Genomic DNA, 21,112 nt, shown 5'->3' on the forward strand with positions numbered 1-21,112 from the left:
GGGCGGGGTTTCTTGTCACCAAGATAGTGCTCCGCCTCTTCATGAATATTGATAACAAGGCGGAGCAGACTGGTACTGTACTAGTGGAAATGGAAATTCTTGAAGGACGTTCAGCCCCTCATGAATAATGATGATTAAGGGGTGGGCTGGACAAACACTGTGCGGGTCACACACAGCCACCATGTCTCCTCCAAAACAGCTACACCCTGCTATGAATAATGAATATAGAAAGATCTCATGAATAATGAATACAGTAGAGGGCGGGGCTCTGAGGGCTTCCGCGTGTCTCCGCTGCGGTGCCAGAGCGGCTCTGTGGGAGCTGCCGGCGGGAGGCGGAGCGCTCGGCTCTGGCGGGAGTCAGACCCTGAGCCGCTGGCCATGGCCGTGTGGACCCGTGCTTCCAAGCAGGGCCTCCTGGAGCTGCTGCTGCGGGAGCGCTGGGTGAGAGTCCTCGCTGAGCTGAGCGGGGACACCCTCGCACTCTCCGCCGAGCCGGGCTCCGAGGGGCAGGGACTGTCCAATGGCACGGAAGGGAGTCCCGGGGGCGCCCCCGGGAGCCCTGGGCGCGTCCCGGAGAGCCCTGGGCGGGGAGCGGATAACTCTCCCGTCCGCACCGTGCGGGTCCTCAAGCAGGAGTCCGGCGGGCTGGGCATCAGCATCAAGGGCGGCCGCGAGAACCGCATGCCTATCCTGATCTCCAAAATCTTCCCGGGACTGGCGGCGGAGCAGAGCCACGCGCTGAGCGTGGGCGACGCAATCCTGGCCGTCAACGGCTGCGACCTCCGCGAGGCCACCCATGACCAAGCCGTGCAGGCGCTGAAGCGGGCCGGGAAGGAAGTGACCCTAGAAGGTAAGAGGAGAGGGGACGGCGCCGGATTGTGAGAGCTCAGAAAAGTGTGAGCTGGCCTGAGACCTCAAAGTTAAGGGACATTGAAGGTCGTGAGGTAGATAGAATCAGACTGTACTAGAGAAATAAATAAACTGGCACCCGTAAACTGAGTGGAAACTCGCCGTCCTTGGAGAGGCTGCAGGCTCGCAGTTTGTGGGGTATGGGATTTGAAGGACAGAGAGCGGATGGCGAAAGCTGTTGCATAGTTAACTGACAGCTGGTCAGTGTGAGTGTGGTCAGCACTTCGTTGAAGTGTGGAAGGGATCTGCCTAACCATGTCTCGTCATGGCCGATATCCACACGGATTTAAACAACTATTTTTTATCTTAATTTTAGCTACGTTTCTAACTCTTTACAAGGTGATCCTTGCGCGGTCGTTAAAACTGTCATGTCTGTTTATCTCCAGGCTTAACTTGATTTATTCTTTGTACCAGTACAGCACCTGTTGTATATTTTTCTGTGCTCGATGCCTCATTTTAGTTACTTTGTGCTAAGCAGTTATATGTGTTCAAACTTTAGTGTCACTACTCTGTCTTCGGAAGTATATAACGCTTCATATTTAAATTTGGGTCACTAATTTCTGAGCAGATGGGCCTTACCCATTTTAGGATGGGAACTACGCTCTGTTTTATTCCTTGTAATGTATTACTCAATCGCCATAATCCTCCCTAATCTTTGGTATATTCTTCACACACCCCCTCCAGCCCGTGCGGGCATCGCCAAATAAAAACTAATTCTGACTATAATGGCTTTCTGACAACATGCCGAGGACAGGTACGTTCAGTTTTGATTGATTAAGCAACAAGACTGTCAGTGAAGCTGTGTAAACAAAGTATTGCTATTAATGTTATTGACTGTACCATCAGAAGACTAGACCAAATAATCGCAGGGGCTCCAGGAAGAACATCGTAACCTTAAAAGTGTCTTACCAGAAGCACCCGGTTATGTACAGTATTTAACCTATGCGTAACTGTTAAGAGCTTTTGTAATCGGAGGATTGCCTGCTGGCACTGCATGGGACAGCGGAGAGAGGATGTCATGCTGTGTGGCAATATGTGGAAGGAGGAACAGCTGAAAAAGAGATACCGATGACAGGCCCATCAGTCAAAAGGGGCCTGTTTTCCCCTGTATTTTTACGCCATTATTAGCTGGTTTGCCCCTCTCCTGACCCGTGGGTTGGACAAAGCTCATTGACATGTCTCACAATTCACGATCTGCTACAGATCGTGTACCCAAGTTAGTTTAGTGGTTTATCTCGATAGTCCCTCATCATATTGCTGATCACCCTCCACTGTTTGTGACCGGCTCAGTGTGTTTTTAAATGTCAGTTTGTTTTCCCGAAAATATCCCATCCTTGTACTGATAAAACGGTGTGCTGTGAAAAGTCTCGAATCGTGATTTCAGTGTGGACTACTTTAGTTTTGATACACAGGCCTCTCTTGTTTCCCATTCTTCAATCCAGCGAGGGAATAATCTGATGCACAGCAGCAGAACTACTTCAAGTGAGATCTCCAGTTCAAGTGCTGGTCATTTTTTTGCAAAACGTTCTCAGTTTGTGTCAAAAATTCAAATTAGCATATCTCCAGATTCACTAAAGGAGTAGAAGCCATGAATAAAGCACTGAACACGAAAACGTCAGTAAAACTGGACATTGAACAACTGTGTGCGTTCATGTTTGTCTACGTGTGTGTGTATGCGTTTGTGTGTATGTATTTATATATATATATATATATATATATATATATATATATATATATATATATTACAGCTCCAATCTCCCTTACCCATTCCCAGCCGGGTTGGGAACGAAGAAACCGCACTCACGGGCTCAAAATAGTGCAGCAAAGATTTTTATTTATCAAGCAAACGCGTTTCGGGACTGCGTCCCTTCGTCAGTGGTTCAACATTGAGAATCACGCCACGCCATTTTTTAAAACACAATCGGTTACAGAAATGAAAAGCGGACTCATCCCAGCTTCAATGAGGTAGCGCCATCTTGAGATGTTCAAAAACGGTCTCAAAGTTAATAGTTACGTATTGTGATTGACGTAATTACTAATTGCGTTTTTTTAAAGGATTGTAACAAAACATTTTTAGCCGTATATTGACTCAGACCGCTCAGTGCACTATTACCTCATATATAATCTTTGTTATGGGGTGTTCTCGCGATTGGGCTCAGCAGTGGAACTAATTTGATATATGTCAATAATGACAAACATGGTATATCAACCATGCCAACTTAAATGGTATCGTCCATATTGTTATCTTGCCGTGTATCGGCAATTGCAGCCTTATGGCTGCATGAAGTTTCACCTGCCTTGTCCCTCTCAGAGGACACCCCTCATATACTTGATTTTAACCGTTGTATATTCAGAACCATAGCAGACATAACTGATCACCACCCACAACAGATATTCAACATTTCCTATGTTTTTGCTTGTATCTTATTGTTCGATTCATATTCCATTATTACAAAAGGTTACATTATCCAATTGATCTATTGTTCAGATTCACAAAGCGAATGATTCATCCTAGATGAGTTGCCATTTCCTCTCCCATATTAGGGCCTCCAGGTGCCTTGGTCTCTGTCAACAATGTAACGTGATTCAAGTCTCCTGAGAGTCAATAGTCTATTCCCTCCCCTTGGGCTTTCCGGGACACAGTCTAAACAGAAAAATCTCAACAAATCCCTGTTGCTATTATGCTTGATTGCGAAATGTCGAGCAGCAGGGTAGGTGAAATCCTTGTTCATAATTGCTCTCATATGTTCTAAGACTCGCAATTTTACAGGGTTGATTGTACTTCCAACATATTTTAGTTGGCAGGGGCACATAAGGCAATATACAGCGTAATCTGTCAGGCAGGACATGAACTTATTAATCTTTCTTCCACCACGACATCCCCTCACTTGGTAGGTTAATGTGCGCTTACTAAAGGCACAGGCTTTGCACTTCCCGCAGGGGAAGAAGCCCCTTACATCCTTAAGAGTACCTTTGATGTTACTTGAAGGTTCCAGATAACTATGAACCATTTGATCTTTCAAAGATCTAGCTTTTCTAAAGGTGAGTTGTGGGGTTGAAGGTATATCTGGTCCCACTATGTGATCCGTTTTCAGAATATGCCAATGTTTGGTCAAGATTGTTCTGAGTTTAGCGGAATTCGCCGAATAGGTGGTAACCATGCGAAATTTTCCTTCTAAAGTAGGTCTTGCTTTCTTCACAAACAGACTACTTCATGGCAATTTCTTTACATGGCTCAGGGTGTCGAGTAGAAGATTCAATTTGTATCCCCTTTCCAAAAATCTGTCCATGCTCTCAGAAATTGCTGAATTGAAGTCTTCCTCATGCGTACAATTTCGCTTTAGCCTGAGGAACTCCCCATAGGGGATGCTATTGATCAATTTACGTGGGTGACTGCTTGTTGCAAAAAGAACACTGTTCCCCGCTGTTGGCTTGCGGTAGAGGGAAGTGGCAATTTTTCTGTCCTTAATTGTCACCTGTAAATCCAGGTAATTGACCTGGGTCTTGCTCACATCCCCAGAGAATCTAAGATTACAGACATTCTGATTGAGCAGCTCAATATATTCTTTAGCCTCGTCAATGGACCCATTCCATACCAGGAACAGGTCATCAATGTACCTGTACCAGGTCACCACTTTGTTGTTCCATGTGGCGTTTGCGGGACCCCAAGCTTCCTGCTCCTCCCACCAGCCCACGAATAAATTCGCGTAGCTGGGGGCGAAGCAGGAACCCATCGCAGTCCCCGACTGTTGCCTATATAGGACCTCCTGAAAAAGATTTTTTTTATTATTTAAACAAAAGTTAACTAATTCAAGTAACATTTCGTTATGCATTGCATATTTCAATGGTTTCTTTCTCAGGAAGTAATCTACAGCATTAAGTCCTTGTCCATGCTCTATACATGTGTATAGGCTTGTTATATCGAGTGTTGCCATTACATAGGTTGGTTGCCATGTCAAGTTTTCAATTTTTTCAATGAAGTCTGTGGTGTCTCGTATATAGGACTTCAATTCCATAACAAATTCGAACAGATAATGATCTAAAAATTTGGAAAGGTTTTCCGTCAGTCCGCCAATGGAAGAAATGATTGGTCTCCCTGGGGGTTTGTCGATGTTCTTATGAATTTTTGGCAGATGGTAGAATGTGGGTATAATAGGGTTAGTAGTCTTCAAAAACTAATATTCATCCAATTCCAACATCTGTTTACAGTGCCATTTCCTAAAAAGTTCATGTAAGGTCTCTATACTTGTAAGATATTCCTTTTTGTCAATCTCAATATAAGACTGTGTGTCCTGTAGTTGGCGCTTGGCTTCCTCCACATAGCTTTCACGTGACATAATCACGATATTGCCCCCTTTGTTGGAGGGTTTACAAATGATGGATTTGTCGTCTGCCAAGGTCTTTATTGCCATTCTCTGCTTTTTAGTGATATTAAAGTTTTCCTTTACTCCTTTGTTCGTTGTTCTCATGGCCATCAGATCCCTGATGACAGTGTCGGAGAATGTATCAATGGCATCCGTTGTGGTTTGTGGTACAAATTTGGAAGGTAGTTTAAAACCACTATTCGGAACCTCTTGATCAACACCAACGTGCACTAGTCTCTGAGTAAGAGTAGTGTTGGAGACACTTGTTTCACAGTCATTTCCTTGGCGCAAGTTCTCCAGGAGCTCACATGTCGTTAAGTCATTGACAGTTAGGAGATCCGTCCCCTTCTTATTGCCACGTAGATATTTAGCCTCTTTGGCTGTTGGTTTCACTTTAAAATATTTGTGCAACTTGACCTTCCTAATAAATTTGTAAAGGTCGATCCTTGTTTGCGTGTATTCCAGTTGCACGTTAGGGCAAAATGTCAGTCCAAGTTTTAAAACAGACTCCTCACACGGGGATAGGACTCTCTTTGAGAGATTGACGATCGTTAAGGAATCTTGTTTCACCATCTGTTTACTCTCTTGCTTCTTGTTGTGCGTGAGGCTGTACTGCTCTTTCCTTTGCCTCTTCCAGCCACCTCGTCTTGTTTGTCTGCCTCTTCCGGTGGTTTGTTTTTTCCACCCCTTAACCAACTGTGCCTGATGACTTTGAACTCCTGGTGAAAAGGAGTCTTATCTGATGAGTCGGAAGGGCCTGCCACTTCATCTCCAGAGACTTCACTCACAATGACATCAGAATCCGAGGTTTCTATTCTTGATTTGGAAGTTGCCCCAGGCATTTGATTTTTCTTTGCCAGGTCCTTTCGTGGCTGATCATATTTCTTAGCAAAAGTTAGTACCCTGCCCATCGCATAATCACGCTCATCCCGATCAAATTTTTCCTGCTTCCTCATTTTGATTTTTAACTCATATTTTTGTAATCTCTTTTTCATTGCCGAGCGCATTTGATCTTGCTCATCCTTCTCTGGATTCTTGAGTATTTCTTTTAGTGCCTCTATTTCCTTGACCGTCTTGTCCCGGTCACTCCAGGCAAATTGCACTAGAATCTCCAGCATCCCTTTGCAGGATAAGGCAATATGAGCGGCCCAAGCTTCCAGCAGGAGAGGGTCGGGATTTTCATAGGCAGGGACGGTGAATATTCGTAGCCCCCTGGGCACTCGCTGTACTTCAATGTAACCCTGAAGTGATGTTCCCTCCCACCACTTTCGAAGTTCTCTTTCATACAATTTTTCTAATTTTTGAAATTGTGTGACCAAGGTCCTTTTGACCTCTCCAGTAGTTGCGGGTGGTGGTTTCGTTATGTCCGGGTTCTTATTTTTAAACATATCTCCCGCTGCGTCTCTGCGTTCACTCATGTTGAACATTGTAAATGCTTAATGGAGTTGGGCGTTCCGATCCCGGAACCTTATCTCCCCCCTCTTATTGCTGCTATTTATCCAATGAGCCCTCGACACACCGTCAAAGTGATTCAATTCAAAGTTCTAATGTACCGAACAAAAATTACGGAGAAGTTCTTGAGTACTGGCTTACCGCTCGTCTTCGTCGCGGATCGCTCAATTTCTCTTCTAACTTCTCCTTATATATTTTCCATTCGAAATTCGGTACGAAGAGTTTCCTTCTCCCAGATCTTTTTCTGCAAACCGTGGAGGATCACTTTTTCTCCTTCTCGCTCGCAGATGACGGCGGTGCACCCACGCACAAAGATTGAAGCTCCAAATCCACCGAAACCGTGGGTCACTCTCAGTGTCGGGTGCCGTTGAAACGCGGCGGTGTACCGCGTTATTAAATTACAGCTCCAATCTCCTTTACCCATACCCAGCCGGGTTGGGAACGAAGAAACAGCACTCACGGGCTCAAAATAGTGCAGCAAAGATTTTTATTTATCAAGCAAACACGTTTCGGGACTGCGTCCCTTCGTCAGTGGTTCAACATTGAGTATCACGCCACGCCATTTTTTAAAACACAATCGGTTACAGAAATGAAAAGCAGACTCATCACAGCTTCAATGAGGTAGCGCCATCTTGAGATGTTCAAAAACGGTCTCAAAGTTAATAGTTACGTATTGTGATTCAGACGTAATTACTAATTGCGTTTTTTTAAAGGATTGTAACAAAACATTTTTAGCCGTATATTGACTCAGACCGCTCATTGCACTATTACCTCATATATAATCTTTGTTATGGGGTGTTCTCGCGATTGGGCTCAGCAGTGGAACTAATTTGATATATGTCAATAATGACAAACATGGTATATCAACCATGCCAACTTAAATGGTATCGTCCATATTATGAACGATACCATTTAAGTTGGCATGGTTGATATACCATGTTTGTCATTATTGACATATATCAAATTAGTGGACAATACCATTTAAGAAAAAAAATAAAAAAATATATATAATTTTTTTTTTTTTTCTTCACGGAAAGGCTCCTGCCGAGATACTGGGACCCAACGAGGGGTGGCGTACACTCCGGCGGAGCGTGCCGGTAGTCATAAATCAGGGCGCCCGCCCTTGATGCTGATGCCCAGCCCGCCGTGAATAAGCTGCAAGGCGAAACACGTTGTGTGGAATAAACCTGTGTTCCAGTATTTCGTGTTGTTGGACTCTTTTCCTGAGAGCGTACTAATGAGGTTTTGAAAAGGATTTTGATATATACTTTTTCCAATAAATATTTTTTCAATTCCTACTTAACTGACACAACCTTCCATTTGAATAAATGTACACCAATGAATTGGCTGATAGTAACACATGTTAAAGTGCCTTGAACCAGAAAAAATGGTGGTGTATAGGGCGTATAAAAGCTATTACCCACCAGCAACCAAACTCTGTCTAGTTTCGGGATTTGGTATACAGTGCATTTTGCAAATTTCTGTACAAAGTCCCCTTAGTCCAACCAATTCCTTCCACTCACAGACACTTTTAAAAACATGGAGGTGCTCCCTTCCCTTTCCCACACAGCGCACACTTATTCAGTTTTTTTACTTAGCAGTAGTGGAATCGTTTTTCAGTGCTTCTTGGTCTATTGAAGCTGTTGGTAATAGCTCAGAATGCCCTTTACCAACGCTATCCCCTCCCAAACCACTTTGAGACTCATTACCCCTCTCCTTATGCAGAAATACTCAAGTAACATTCTGCTAAGTAGGAATGCTTTTCCACAGGATTTTGTGGATTTCGTTAATTCAAATTTAATAAATCCTGATTTATCCGGATTTGCATTTTATTGTATTAAACCCATTGTTTTACAAGTGCATGTTACATTTAGATTTGCAGCACATTCAGTGTCTCCCAGCAAACATGTGTAAGTTACACTGATCTGCTTAATTCACACAGCCTGCCAACCTACATAAACAGTCTTTCATGTTGGAAGAAACTAGGAGCTGTGAATCGTATTCACTAAAGAAAGCTCACTGACACCTATCTGTGCATATACTACTCATGGTGGCGTGGGCACCACTACCCATGTTTGTGACAGTCAGTAGTCATCGCATTTACACATAATATCTGTGACCAATACATCCCACTCCTGGAAATGGCTGGTGTAACTGGAGTTAATTTACTCCGGAATGATCTGCCTAAACATTATAAGCCTGATTTAGACTTCGGTTGATGGATTAAATGCAGTTGCAGTGGCAGAGTACTTAACTGTCACCATGCTGAGGATTCTATGTCTGCCAAATTTAGAGAGGTCTGCCGGCCTTGCGAATATCTCCTGCATTTCTACAAACTGCTGTCACGGTTGCTGTAAAGGCTTTTGAAAGTTTGCCAGGCAGTTGCAACGGAGTACTCTGTCTGCCAAACTCTAAATCGGTACCCTGTGTGTGTCTTTACACCTCTGTCATGCTCTTTGAATCAGGAGTAATGATGGCCATGGTAAATGGCATCTGTTTCCAGTTGCAGCTGTTGAAATCAGATGTATTTGTCAAATAATTCCGTGTAAATTAGCTCTGGAACTCTACTTTGCATGCTCTAAAATGTTGAATACAATTGTACATTCCATTAGTGTCCTGTTCATATCTTGCATGCTCTCTTGTATGCATTATATAGCAACCTAAAACATTTAACATGGAATGTATTGCAAAGGGGGTGGGCGTTCCAGAGACAACTGAGAGTGGTTGCATATGGAAGTGACTTTCATAGATGAGAATAAGGAAGTGAACTAACTAAGTATGTGGAAAGTAAAGATCCAGTGGTCAGTTAGGAAGATGGCGATGAAGGTCAAGGTATGTGACATGGCGCTTTTTAGTTAGGTTGGGCAGGTGTAGGTGAGGGAATAAATCCTGAAAGCTGGTCTGATGAAGGTTGTGACTGCAAGACCAGAAACAGACCATGAGGGATTAGAGGTGCCAAGGGGTGTTGTCTGTGGAATGTAAGAACCTGGTCTTTAAGCAGTCATGCGACAATTTCTGGTTATGAGATATTTGGATCTATCTAAAAGCTCTGCCTTCAGTGGTCACCCTGGAACTAACCTACATTGTGATCTTTCTTCTTGGAAGGTAGGGGCTCCGGCAGAAGACAGAGATTCCAAAACGAATCATAACACTCAATTAAAATATGCAGTAAAACTATCAACTTGCAATAAAATAATACTATTGAATAGTTGACATAGCATAACTCCTACACATTCTAAGTTTCAACAGTACTACTTTTCCGTAGCATACACAACCTCCACCTCTTTACCCTTCCGTAGAATGGAGAAGCATTGCCATCTATAGTTTATTTGGATGGGTCTTAAGTGTTACCGTCTAAACCCCAAATATCGGAGGCAAAACAGGAGGCAGTGCATCGCTCCTTCAGTTCCTCCCAATCTGCTGTTGCACATGACTGAATCATCATGTTCACCGTGCCAGCTCGATGGCTACCATCCAAAGGAAGCACATTCAGTCTGAACTCCTGCAATGCATTGTGCTCTATGCCACCCCATGAAAGAGAACTTGTGCATACTAATCGAAGCCAAAGAAGACCATTTTAATGTGGTGTCCAATCTTTAATGCAGATCTAAGCTTTATTCATCTGAGTTAAATTGTTCACTGTAGGCAAGGCACTGGCTTCCAGGAACAAACTGTGTTGTCTAACCCAGGATTCCAACTCGTTTGGTATGTTGGCCAACAGAATACATTTTGAGCCCCCACTGTCTACCACTATCTTTGTGGAATGTGCTCATGTGGGAGCTAGAAACTACCTGAAATGATGCAGATATCATTTTCTTTTTAATTGTATATTATGGGTGTGTAGTTTTGCTCATTAATATTCATGATTCATTGTCATTGTTATGGCTTAACCCACTTACCATCGCCAGGCACAATGTAGCACTGGCAAATATAATGCCCTGAAAGGATATAACTCGTTAATATTTATTTATTGTATGAGTCCTGCCTATTATTTTTTTAGTCTGCATTGTAAGGTCCATTGTTTAAATTGACAGTGTGTTACTTTCAGGGGCAGTCTTTGTCCATTGATATTTTGTGATGCAACACAAGGTGTGAGTTCTGCTCATTCCTATTTTACATAGCGTGGGGGTTCTCATAGGTAATCATAATATATTGAGGCTGAAGTCCCTTTGTGAATGTTCATAAAGGTAGCACACATTATGACACGTTTTCGATATTTGCATAAGACTGTGGACACAATTCTCCAATTACATGGCCTCCTGGCACTTTCAGAAGTCTGGATAACTTTATACATGCTGACATTGCAGATTGATTTTTGGACATGGCTTCTAACGCCTGCATTCTAATAGATGTTTAGGTTTAGTGGAAATGTCTTGTTTATTGTAATGTGGGTGAATAACTTGGTGCCTGAGTGGGCTGGGCAGAGGGCTTTACGGGTTAGCTTCTGTATCTCCTAGATCACCAGACATTGTCTGTTTCCTGGCAGATGAAGCAAGTTGTTGCTTCATTTGTAGGGTGTCTGAGTTATTAGATATCCAAGTGTGTAGGTCAGTACAATGTAAACCAACAGCAATTACTTCCGCGAGGAATATAGTTAATTTGCTCATCAACTCATTTCACAATATTACTGGTTTATCAAGAATCAGAAAGGCCTCCATTCCTTTTATCAACCACAATAAAGGTTATTACATGCTGTGGATAAGAAAAACATTATCCATGTGAAAAAAATATTGTCTAATTCCTCTGTATCAATCAACAAACGGATATATAGCAAATGAAGTGGACAAATACATCTAAAAACACAGACACAAACTGACAAACAAAACACGGTAAAAACTGTACATTGGTAATAGCATGACTTCTGTCTCACAGAATGAACAGTTACCGTCTTCTCTATACCGCCTTTGGTTCTCTATCATATAAATTATATAATGGTAAAGAGCATTTTATTGTTCGATGTTTAGATCTCTTCAATATATTTAACAGAAGTTCAGAAGGACAGCTGTATCCCGCTATTAGTCAACATTGCTTTAAGCAAAGATATAACAGTAATTAGTAAATCCACATTGTACCAATAATGCATTGCAATTAAATGTACAGCATAGCAATTAACTTATACACAAAATAACATTTTAGTTTACAAAACAAAATTTTTCTTTCCAAAGTAATCAGTAACAATGTCACTTATACATTATAGGACTTCCGGTTTTATGGTATTTATTTTTTAACCTTTCCGTCTGTATTTATCTATATTATTTATTTTTTGCGCATCTTATTGGTATTTATCCATATTTATTTTGTGTTTTGCGAATATACGGAGTCCTAAAATGGTATATTTCCACATTTATTTAACTGATAAACATGCACTCATACTATGGTGCCTGTCACATTTTAGCAAATTAAGCAGCCAAATATAGCAAAACACTAGACCTTCAGGTAAATATGAGCATTATAATACTAAAATATGTTACCATACACCTGCATTTAGGGAAATGTCAACCTATTTTTACCTTCCCATGCTGTCTATCTGCACGAAAAACAGCATGGAGAGTCACCCACAAGAAGCACACTTTTCTGCATTTTTCCGCTATTAAAAATAAATACAGCCAGGAAACACTTTGTTTTCTTTCTGTGATTATCTGTAAAAATCCATAAAAACGGAAAACCAGGAGCCTCAATTATAAAATAGTTCACGTTATTCAAAATCCAGTGCTTTTAATTGATTTATAATTGGCATATCGTAAGGTAGCTCAGCATCCAAAGTTTAGGAATTTGACTATGTTCATTACAAATATCCTTAGTTTCCATTTTAGAAGAATGCCTTTTAGATAGCCCGATATTTGACGATTAATATACAGTATAAACCTGAATTCGTATGTTTGATAAATATGATGATGATCTATATCGAGTTCTCTGATCTCGTGGGGTACTTCCTCAAAAATTTTTGTCAGTTATTAATTGGGGCATTTGCCTGATATATGATAAGAGAAACCTCCATTACAACGCATGTCCCTCAATGACCAGCACCTTCGCTGAAGTACGCACATGGCAGTGTTGGAACAGTAATTTTCGTTGTAATGTAATATGTGTTGTAATGGTTTGTGTTGTAATGGAAGCCGTGTTGTATCGACCGCATTGTAAGGGTATGCAGTCTAATAGTTTTCGTTGTAATGTCATACATTCATTTGACAAACCAATGTATGATATAAGTATGAAGCTGTGTATCTGAGAAGATAGGATATTGACCTATATTGAGTTTTCAATTGTAAAGAGATATACAAATACTCAAACATTGATTGTGTATTCTGTTTTAAGATCAAATGATTTGCGATTGCAATTTTGTTACTTTATGCACTTTATTTAAAGGGTGAAGGAAATGAAAACATTATTTGCCCATGACCCATAAATTATATTTAATTGAGCGGACTACTTATGTGAAAGTACATGACACTATTGAGGGCAAAAGCCAATAGGATGAAATGTGAAGTGTTTCTACAATGTATATTGATTTTAGAATAGATACAACTTTGCCGGTCATCTAAATTATTCAATGACATAATTAAGATGTGTTATAAAAAATACTTATCTTAGATTGAATGCTAATGAAAAATGTTAACATTTGAATAATTTGTGTAATTTTGGATCAGGCGTTACTTGATTCACAATGTTTTTCTTCTATGTCCATGATGATGACAAACTTGTTTCTGGGGGGCGTTGGATATTACACTCCAACATGACAAAGACCGGCCCGGCCGAGACCCGTTGTTTTGTTATTGCACGAAAAACACTTGTGTACTGGATTGGTGTGCCCATTCCTTCGTTTGTTGGACAGGATTTTGCATGAAAGAATTGGGAGTCTCCTGCCGCAACATGCACGTAAAGGTAGGTTTACGGCATCTTCCGGCGCATATATATAATTTTCATGGATCACCATGGGGACAGCTCTAGTCATTGATGTGCTTTGGGCAACGTTTTTGTCATGGAATAATATAGAGTAAGAGTCTGTATTCGTTATTCATAAATACAGATCCATGTTTGTTTTCACAAAATCCTATTGAGGGGAGAAACTCTGTGTTGTAAGGAAGGAAGAACACTTGTGATGTGTCAATTCAATTTTAAGAGAATTATTATCTTCCGAGTTCCTTCCAGTTTCATCATCACCTAACAATCTAACCACATTCTGGATCTTCTCCATGGTTTACAATGGCTCTCTATATCCTGGTTTTACTCACAAATTTCCCTATCGTGCACATTTCTGAACTCTGTTCATTGGTGAATGTTGTGTGTTCTTGCTGTTTATTGCAAAAACCTGTTGCTCATAAGTCGATGTTTGCTGTCCATGGTACGTGTCTGCTCAGTGGGGCATGTATTGCATCTCTAATGACTTGTGTCCATCAAAGTAGTGTTCTCGTTGTTATTGCTGTTGTCCATGGTTGGTCACTTCTCAATAGCGCTTGCTTCACTCTGTCCCAACCAGTGATCTGAGTTAGTAACGTCATTTGTATAGTATCCACACTGAATTTACTCTGTTGGTGCAGGTTCTGCTCATTTGGCTTTATAATGTCCATCCCATTGTTGAACTTAGCTCACCAAAATTTCTGATGAGTTGTGGATGGTAGTACTCTGGTATTTATGTATTGATGCTGTCTCTGGCTGTGCTTGATGTCCTCCACCAGCCTATTATTGTACTCTGCTCTACGATGTTTATGGTGTAATGGGCATGGCAGGGTTTTTCTTTTTGTTTTACTTTTTATCATGTATTGTGATGGCAGAGTCCTGCCCCATCACTTACTAGGATGTTTTGAGAGGAACCCAGCATGTGGTGTAGTGTAGTTCCTATATTCCCAATAGGCTCTGCGCATTGGAATAATATATCCTGCAGCTTAGACGTAGGACTTAAGTCAAGTAGGTCTCTGCCAAATATATTAGACTTAATTGTGAGTGCTAGCTAGCTCAGAGGTCACTAGAAACTTTCTCAAATAAACAAGAAGGGAGTAGTTTCTGACAACCATATAACATGACAACTTTGTTTCCCCAGAATGAAACGTATCTCTAGAGTCGCGGAAACAATAGACGGCTATTTCACTCAATCAGATGTGCGTGCTTCGATTCACCAGAGTTGCTTATAATAGAGAGACGGGCGTTTTCAATAAAAGTATTTATTGAACAGTCTTATTTCTTAAGCATAAGAAATGCACTGCTACAATTGAAATGCTAGTTAAGAAGTACAATGCATATAATACGAATAGTCAGGGCTCGACAAATCCGAAAAATGGTACTAGTCCTGCAGGTCTAGTACCATGGAAAATCCCCTCGACCTGACTCCAACCCACTTGACTCAGAAAAGGGGGTGGTGATGAACAGAGTGTCTGAATTAAGCAGACCACTCTTACCCAGTCCAATGATCAGGGCTTGATCCATCACTGTTTTTTAGCTCACTGCACCATCCCAGCTCAGAACCTGGCTATATGCAAATTAGTCTGTTCCTGTCCCAGTGCATGATGGGAACAGGGCAAACCAAACTACCAAGCCAATTCTTATACTGGGAAGGAAACAAGCTTCCGGGGACCGGTTTCTGGCATTTCAGCCGTCGTCGCCCGGCTTGCTTGAATCCTGATGGTGCAATGAGCAAGGGACTCACATCTGAGTATACCCTTCCACGCTTATGGTGGACAAAATGATTCAGAAAAGGGGGTGGTGATGAACAGAGTGTCTGAATTAATTCCGACACTCTGTTCATCACCACCCCCTTTTCTGTATCGTTTTTGGCCACTATAGGTGTGGCAGGGTATACTCAGACATGAGTCCCTTTCTCACTGCTCCATCAGGATTCAAGCAAGCCGGGCCGAAGAGGCTGAAATGCCAGAAACCGGTCCCCGGTAGCTTGTCTCCTTTCTGGTGAAGAATTGGCTTGGTAGTTTGGTCTGCCCTGTTCCCATGATGCACTGGGCCAGGGACAGACTAATTTGCATATAGCCAGGTTCTGAGCTGGGATGGGGCAGTGAGATAAATAACGGTGATGGATCAAGCCCTGATCTTTGGACTGGGTAAGAGTGGTCTGCTTAATTCAGACACTCTGTTCATCACCACCCCCTTTTCTCCAACCCACTTGACCTCCGTCTCTGAAAACGGAGCAAAAGTTACAAGATAACAAGATTTAAAGGCATCTTTATTGCTCATTCCCTTTGTGAGCAATAAAAATGCCTTTAAATCGTGTTATCTTGTCACTTTTGCTCTGTTTTTAAAGACAGAGGACAAAAGTTAGTTTGACTTCCTACTCGCCAGAAAGGGCGAGTAGGACCTAAAAATAGCTCGTCCTCATCCATTCTCCCTCGCAAATGCGAGCGGGCGAGTGGATTTGTCGAGCCCTGATAGTATTATAAAATAGTACTGTAAGAGCATGATATGGTTTCTAAGCCATAAACATAGAATACATAGAATGCATAAAATACATTCAATGATAAAATAGTGGCTAAAAGTACTCAACGGGTGCTTCTCAAATACGCCTACCCCGGTGTACCTAACCTAAGCCTAGTACAAGGGAAGATGTAAGTGAGGAGTAGTTTAAGTTTTAGTATTTCTCTGCCAAGAGTCGGTTCAAGAATTCTCTAGGGATCTAATCGGCTCCGTACCTTGGTTTTAGAATGATAGAGGGCTGGTATCTCTCTCTCGGGACTCGATCTCCCAGCAACTCGCAAGGGTAGCCTGAAAACACTGGAGCTGGATTTCTCGGCAGGAGAAAAGACAGCGCCTTTTCAGTGCGTCAGTTTGGAGGGTCGACTTCCTTCAGCACTTGCAACAGCAGGGCGTCGGGCAAGTAGTTAGTCGATCTGCTCTGGAACCACCGTGTGTTTGACTGGGCAAATGTAGGCATATTTATACCCCTGAAGGTGCCGAGTCTGACGTAAGATTGGACATAATATCGTCACTAGTGCCTTAGTTCCTTGAAAACTCCTGGATTTCTTGGATAAATCAGTATTCAAGCAGGGGGAGGTTCCTGACTGCTGAAGGCTGGTTTTACCACGAAATCAATGTGGATTCTCGGAGTTTAGTGGAAGTAGCCATGACGTATTAGGGCTGCGCAGGCTATAACTAAATAAGGCAAGGATTCTTTATGCCTATATAAGGACTGGATGGTTTATACCTATATATGGACATGAATCGGGAAAAATTACACTAGGGTCCTAGATTCCCACATAACCGTGGCATTCTGTCAAAGACCAGCATCTACTTGTTGCTACCAGGCACTGGTTGTTGTGTGGCTGTAGGCATGTGAAGGCTCATCGTGTGTTTTCCATGACTCACCACTGTTCATGCCACTTCATATCCTTGATGTGGTTGTGCTCATGGGCGCTTAATGTGTTTTCCATGGCTTTTCTCTGTTCTTTGATGTCTGTCTTATCTATTGCGTGTGACATGAACACTGGTCGTGCCAAAGACCTTCATCGTGCATTGTTCATGGCGCTATTTTTTCTTGCGTATGGCATGGCTGCACTGGAGGCTGTTCGTTGTGTGTTGTCCATGATGCTTCTTTGTTCACTGCTCAGTTCTTTGACCTGTGGTGGTTCTGTGCCCATCGATGCACACCACATGTACCTGTGGAGGTGTGAGGTTCATTCATGATATATGCATAGCTGGTTTATGTCATTAGATGCCCATCATGTGCAGTCAAGAATTAACGGGTCGTTTCTACTGCTTTTAGCAGGGAAGGAGGAGTGAAGAAACAGTCCTCTGGAGGATGTCCCATTCAACCCTTAGACTTGGACATGGCCTTGGACTGAGGAAAAAGGATTCACCGTAGTGCAGCCCTGATTGATTTCCAAGCGAGTCTTAGTAGCTTCGTGCTCTGTGTTTCTGTGGAAGGATGCAGACTCGCTTCTAGCGGAGATATTTTGGGAGCTGTCCGGAAGAGATTCTAAAAGTTTTATTTATCTTGGAGTGGCCGGCTGCATTGCCCTTCACCTGTTTACCTCCACTATTACTGAAATCGGTTTCTGATGTAAATGTTTCCCAACTTCTATCTGAAAACGTAACATTTTATGGAACTTGCTGCAAAATCTGTTTGTATTTTACTTTTTAAAAGTGACCTGCCCCTCACTGTGATAATTGGCGGCCTATTACTTTGTACGTCGCTCAGGAAGTGTGTGGGCCATATGGCGGAATCGGAGCCCGGAACTGGAAGTTGACCTCCGGGACTCTCATCTAAAGGCGTGTTCATTACTCACGCGTGTTTTCTTTCTGTAGACATTTTATGGGCTGCCATCTGTCTCTGGGTGCTTGAATGCAGCCTTCTAAATGTTTTATTTTTATCCTTCGGGAATAGTTGGGTTTGTAATAAAAAGTATGTTGGAGGAGTGGAGAGCTTTATGTAGAAGACCTTAGGACGCAAAATGCAGACATTGTTGGATTGCAAAACATAGCAAGTGAAGACAGAAGCCTCTATGCCTTTAGAAGACAGCCGAACAACTTATATTTTGTTCCCACCATTAGGAATATGATTACATTTTTTTTCCTTGAAACATTGGGCCAGATAGTGAGTTATGCCTAGCATGTGCAGTTAGCACGTGATGAGCCCAGCCAAGGAGTTTCAGGGTGATCGTACTCATAAGAACTTTTTTCAAAGCGATCTACTCGATAATAGCACATCATGTATATCCCTTGCAAACTGGAGTGCTTTCCATTTATTGCACTTCTATTATTCTTGTAAATGTAAGCAAGAGTTCTAGAGCGATACATCCATTATTACACTTCTTTCCTCTTTTCAATTGGAATGAATTGAACTAGTGCTTTGTAACCGGTCGCTCATCTAGTTCCTAATCTGGATTCCACCTGAAGGCTGATCATATCTGAGCTCTGGTGAGTTCCAGCCCCTGAGTGTTTCATCTTGTCTCTTCCTCAGACATACAGTGTATTTGTGTGGAGTGGTGTGGCTCACTGGTTAGAGGTGGCAGACCCGGGAGCAGAAGTCGGCCCGGGACAAGGGTTCAATTCCCAACGCGGCAGGGTCGTGGACCAGGGTCAGCGGACTTGACAATTCTCACCTCGGTGCCTACTCTAACCTGGGGTCCCACTCGGCAACTCTGGGCATTAGCTTGCCTAATCTCCACAACGGCCCCATCAACGCCGGGGATGCCTGGCTCTACCTTGGGTATTCCCAGTAGGGACCATCCCTCAGGGAAAGCCAGGACGGGTTCCCCAGCGGTATACAGCGCCGGGACGCCCCTTTGCTGGGGCAGCTGTGCGCTTTACAAGTATACGACATTTAACATTTTATTTGCTCTCTGAACTCTTATCCACCACTTCCTTTCAAACTTCGCCCATACGTCTCTGGAAGAGACTTTTGCTTTCAGAGCACATATCCTGCATGGCGTGGGATAGGGCAGAGGTTACGTTGTGAGGCAGCACGTTTATTAAATGGCTTGGAGCCCCCGAGACCCTCCAGCCCCCCCAGAAAAACCACTAACACAGCAAATTATTCAGTACTGCAGCAGGGATGTGTCTTTGGGTCATATTGATTATTTATTGTATTCCCCCCAATCAGGCACCGCACTATTTTGTGAGTTTTCAGTTCAGCATGTGAGGGATGTTTGGAATGTGCCTGTGCACCTGATACGTTCTGTTAGGCCTAAAACATGTACTGATAAACATCTGGGTATTTTCTGCTGAGGTTGCAGTGCAACCTATGTTGGCTATCAGTTTTGTAGTGAACTATGAGGTCGTCAATCCTTCGTGCATTAAGTAACATGCATTGGCAATATATCTTGCAGCTGTTGGCTTTGCAAATTGCTTTTTAGCCATGTTGTAGAGCAGTGCTTTTCAAAAAGCGTTACGACGCGGCCGGTGCTGGCTTCGTAATAGCATTTTTTTTCCTTATGACTGGTAAAAAAGGGCTGTGACGCGGATGGTAACACTGACAACACAAGGCTGGGGTAGGGGGGAAAAAGCAGGACATGGTGAGGCTCTGGTAGGGGGAAGAAGCAACACTGACAAGGTGGGTGGTAGGGGGAAGAAGCAGCACGGGCAAGGTGGGTGGTAAGGAGAAGTAGTAACACAGACAAGGTGAGTGGTAGGTGGAAGAAGCAACACAGACAAGGGGTTGGTAGGGAGAAGAAGCAGTCCGTACAACTGGAGGTTGGCAAGGGGAAGAAGTACAAACCGGGATTTGGCTGGGGGAAGAAGTAACAGTCAATAGGGGGTGAGGGTGGGAAGGGAAGAAGCAACACCGACAACCGTTTTGGGAGGGGAAGAAGCAACATGGAGGAGGGAGGTAAAAAGCAGCAAGGACAATGGGGGAAGAATACAAAATAATATAAGTACTTCAAAAAACAGTGCAATCAGTAGAAGGGCAGCAGTGGATGTGAAGCAATGAGTACTTGTTCCATGCTACAGCCAAAAGAAGTGGAAGTGAAGCCGGCACCTGCTGGTAAATTCGAAAGCAAATGAGTGACAATGAAGCCAGCAAATGGAAAGCAGTGGGTGGGCTGCAAGCCCCTCATTGAATACAATATCTCTAGCAAACGAGAACGCATACACTCTGTCACAGATGAGACTTAAAAAGATTCTGATCCTGTCTATTGTAGTCTGGTGCTCATGTAAACCTCTCAAATAACCTTGGCAGAGGTTTGCACTGTATAAAACTGCGAAAAATCACTACTTGGTTTCATCCTGCTGCCTGTAAACAAAATGTGCTCCAGCAATAGAGAAGCTGTTCTGCAAGGGTTTTCACACCCATAGTCATCATATAAAGTTTTAAATGTGTATACTACGCACCCTCAACGCATTAATGCATATATATTTTGTTTTTGGGCAGGAGCTTTTTTAAAAAAAAACAACAATATTAACAGTTGTAAACATGGCTTCAAGCGCCACATTGTCAGTCCTGGCAGTTTCTTTATCAAGCATGTTCGGACTTTTAAGCATATACCTGAAACCCTGGAACCTCCGGAATGCAACGCTCGATTTGTTACAAGGCCAGGCTTGATTGCAGATATCACATATGACACGAGGCCAAATTAATAGAAGTTTTAATGTAATTGATTTTATTTTTTCCAGAGAGACTGTTAGGCTTTTGGATCTTAGCACATGACTAGGTATTAAAATGAATCCTGAACAATACCTCAAGTCTCTGTATTTCTTTTGCATGCAATAATCGAAATTACAAAACATTACATTTAATTTAAAAAAAGGAATTCACGCATATAACATAATAAATTCACTTCATGTTGAAAATGTTTTCATGTGCGCGTCATAGCTGACCTAAAGCCATCTGTCTTTCACTGAATCCAGATTGATTTTTAACACAACAGTACTAAGATAGCGGGGACTAGTAGTTTCCCTTTTCCCATTACAAGTGTGGGTCTACCTATTGCACTATGTTTAATCCTGTT

At 42.5% G+C, this 21,112-nt stretch overlaps 1 protein-coding gene across 1 annotated transcript in view; it reads left to right on the plus strand.

The window, feature by feature from the left end:
* Positions 1-253: 253 nt before the first annotated feature.
* SNTB2 (syntrophin beta 2) overlaps positions 254-21,112 on the plus strand; it is a 266,934-nt gene continuing 246,075 nt past the window's right edge. The window contains exon 1 of the mRNA XM_078669183.1: positions 254-850. Coding sequence (XP_078525309.1) covers positions 379-850 — 472 coding nt within the window. The 5' untranslated portion in view covers positions 254-378. The remainder of the gene's footprint in view (positions 851-21,112) is intronic.

This window comes from Lissotriton helveticus, chromosome 12 (genome assembly GCF_964261635.1).
Source record: "Lissotriton helveticus chromosome 12, aLisHel1.1, whole genome shotgun sequence".
Classification (NCBI taxonomy): Eukaryota; Metazoa; Chordata; class Amphibia; order Caudata; family Salamandridae; genus Lissotriton; species Lissotriton helveticus.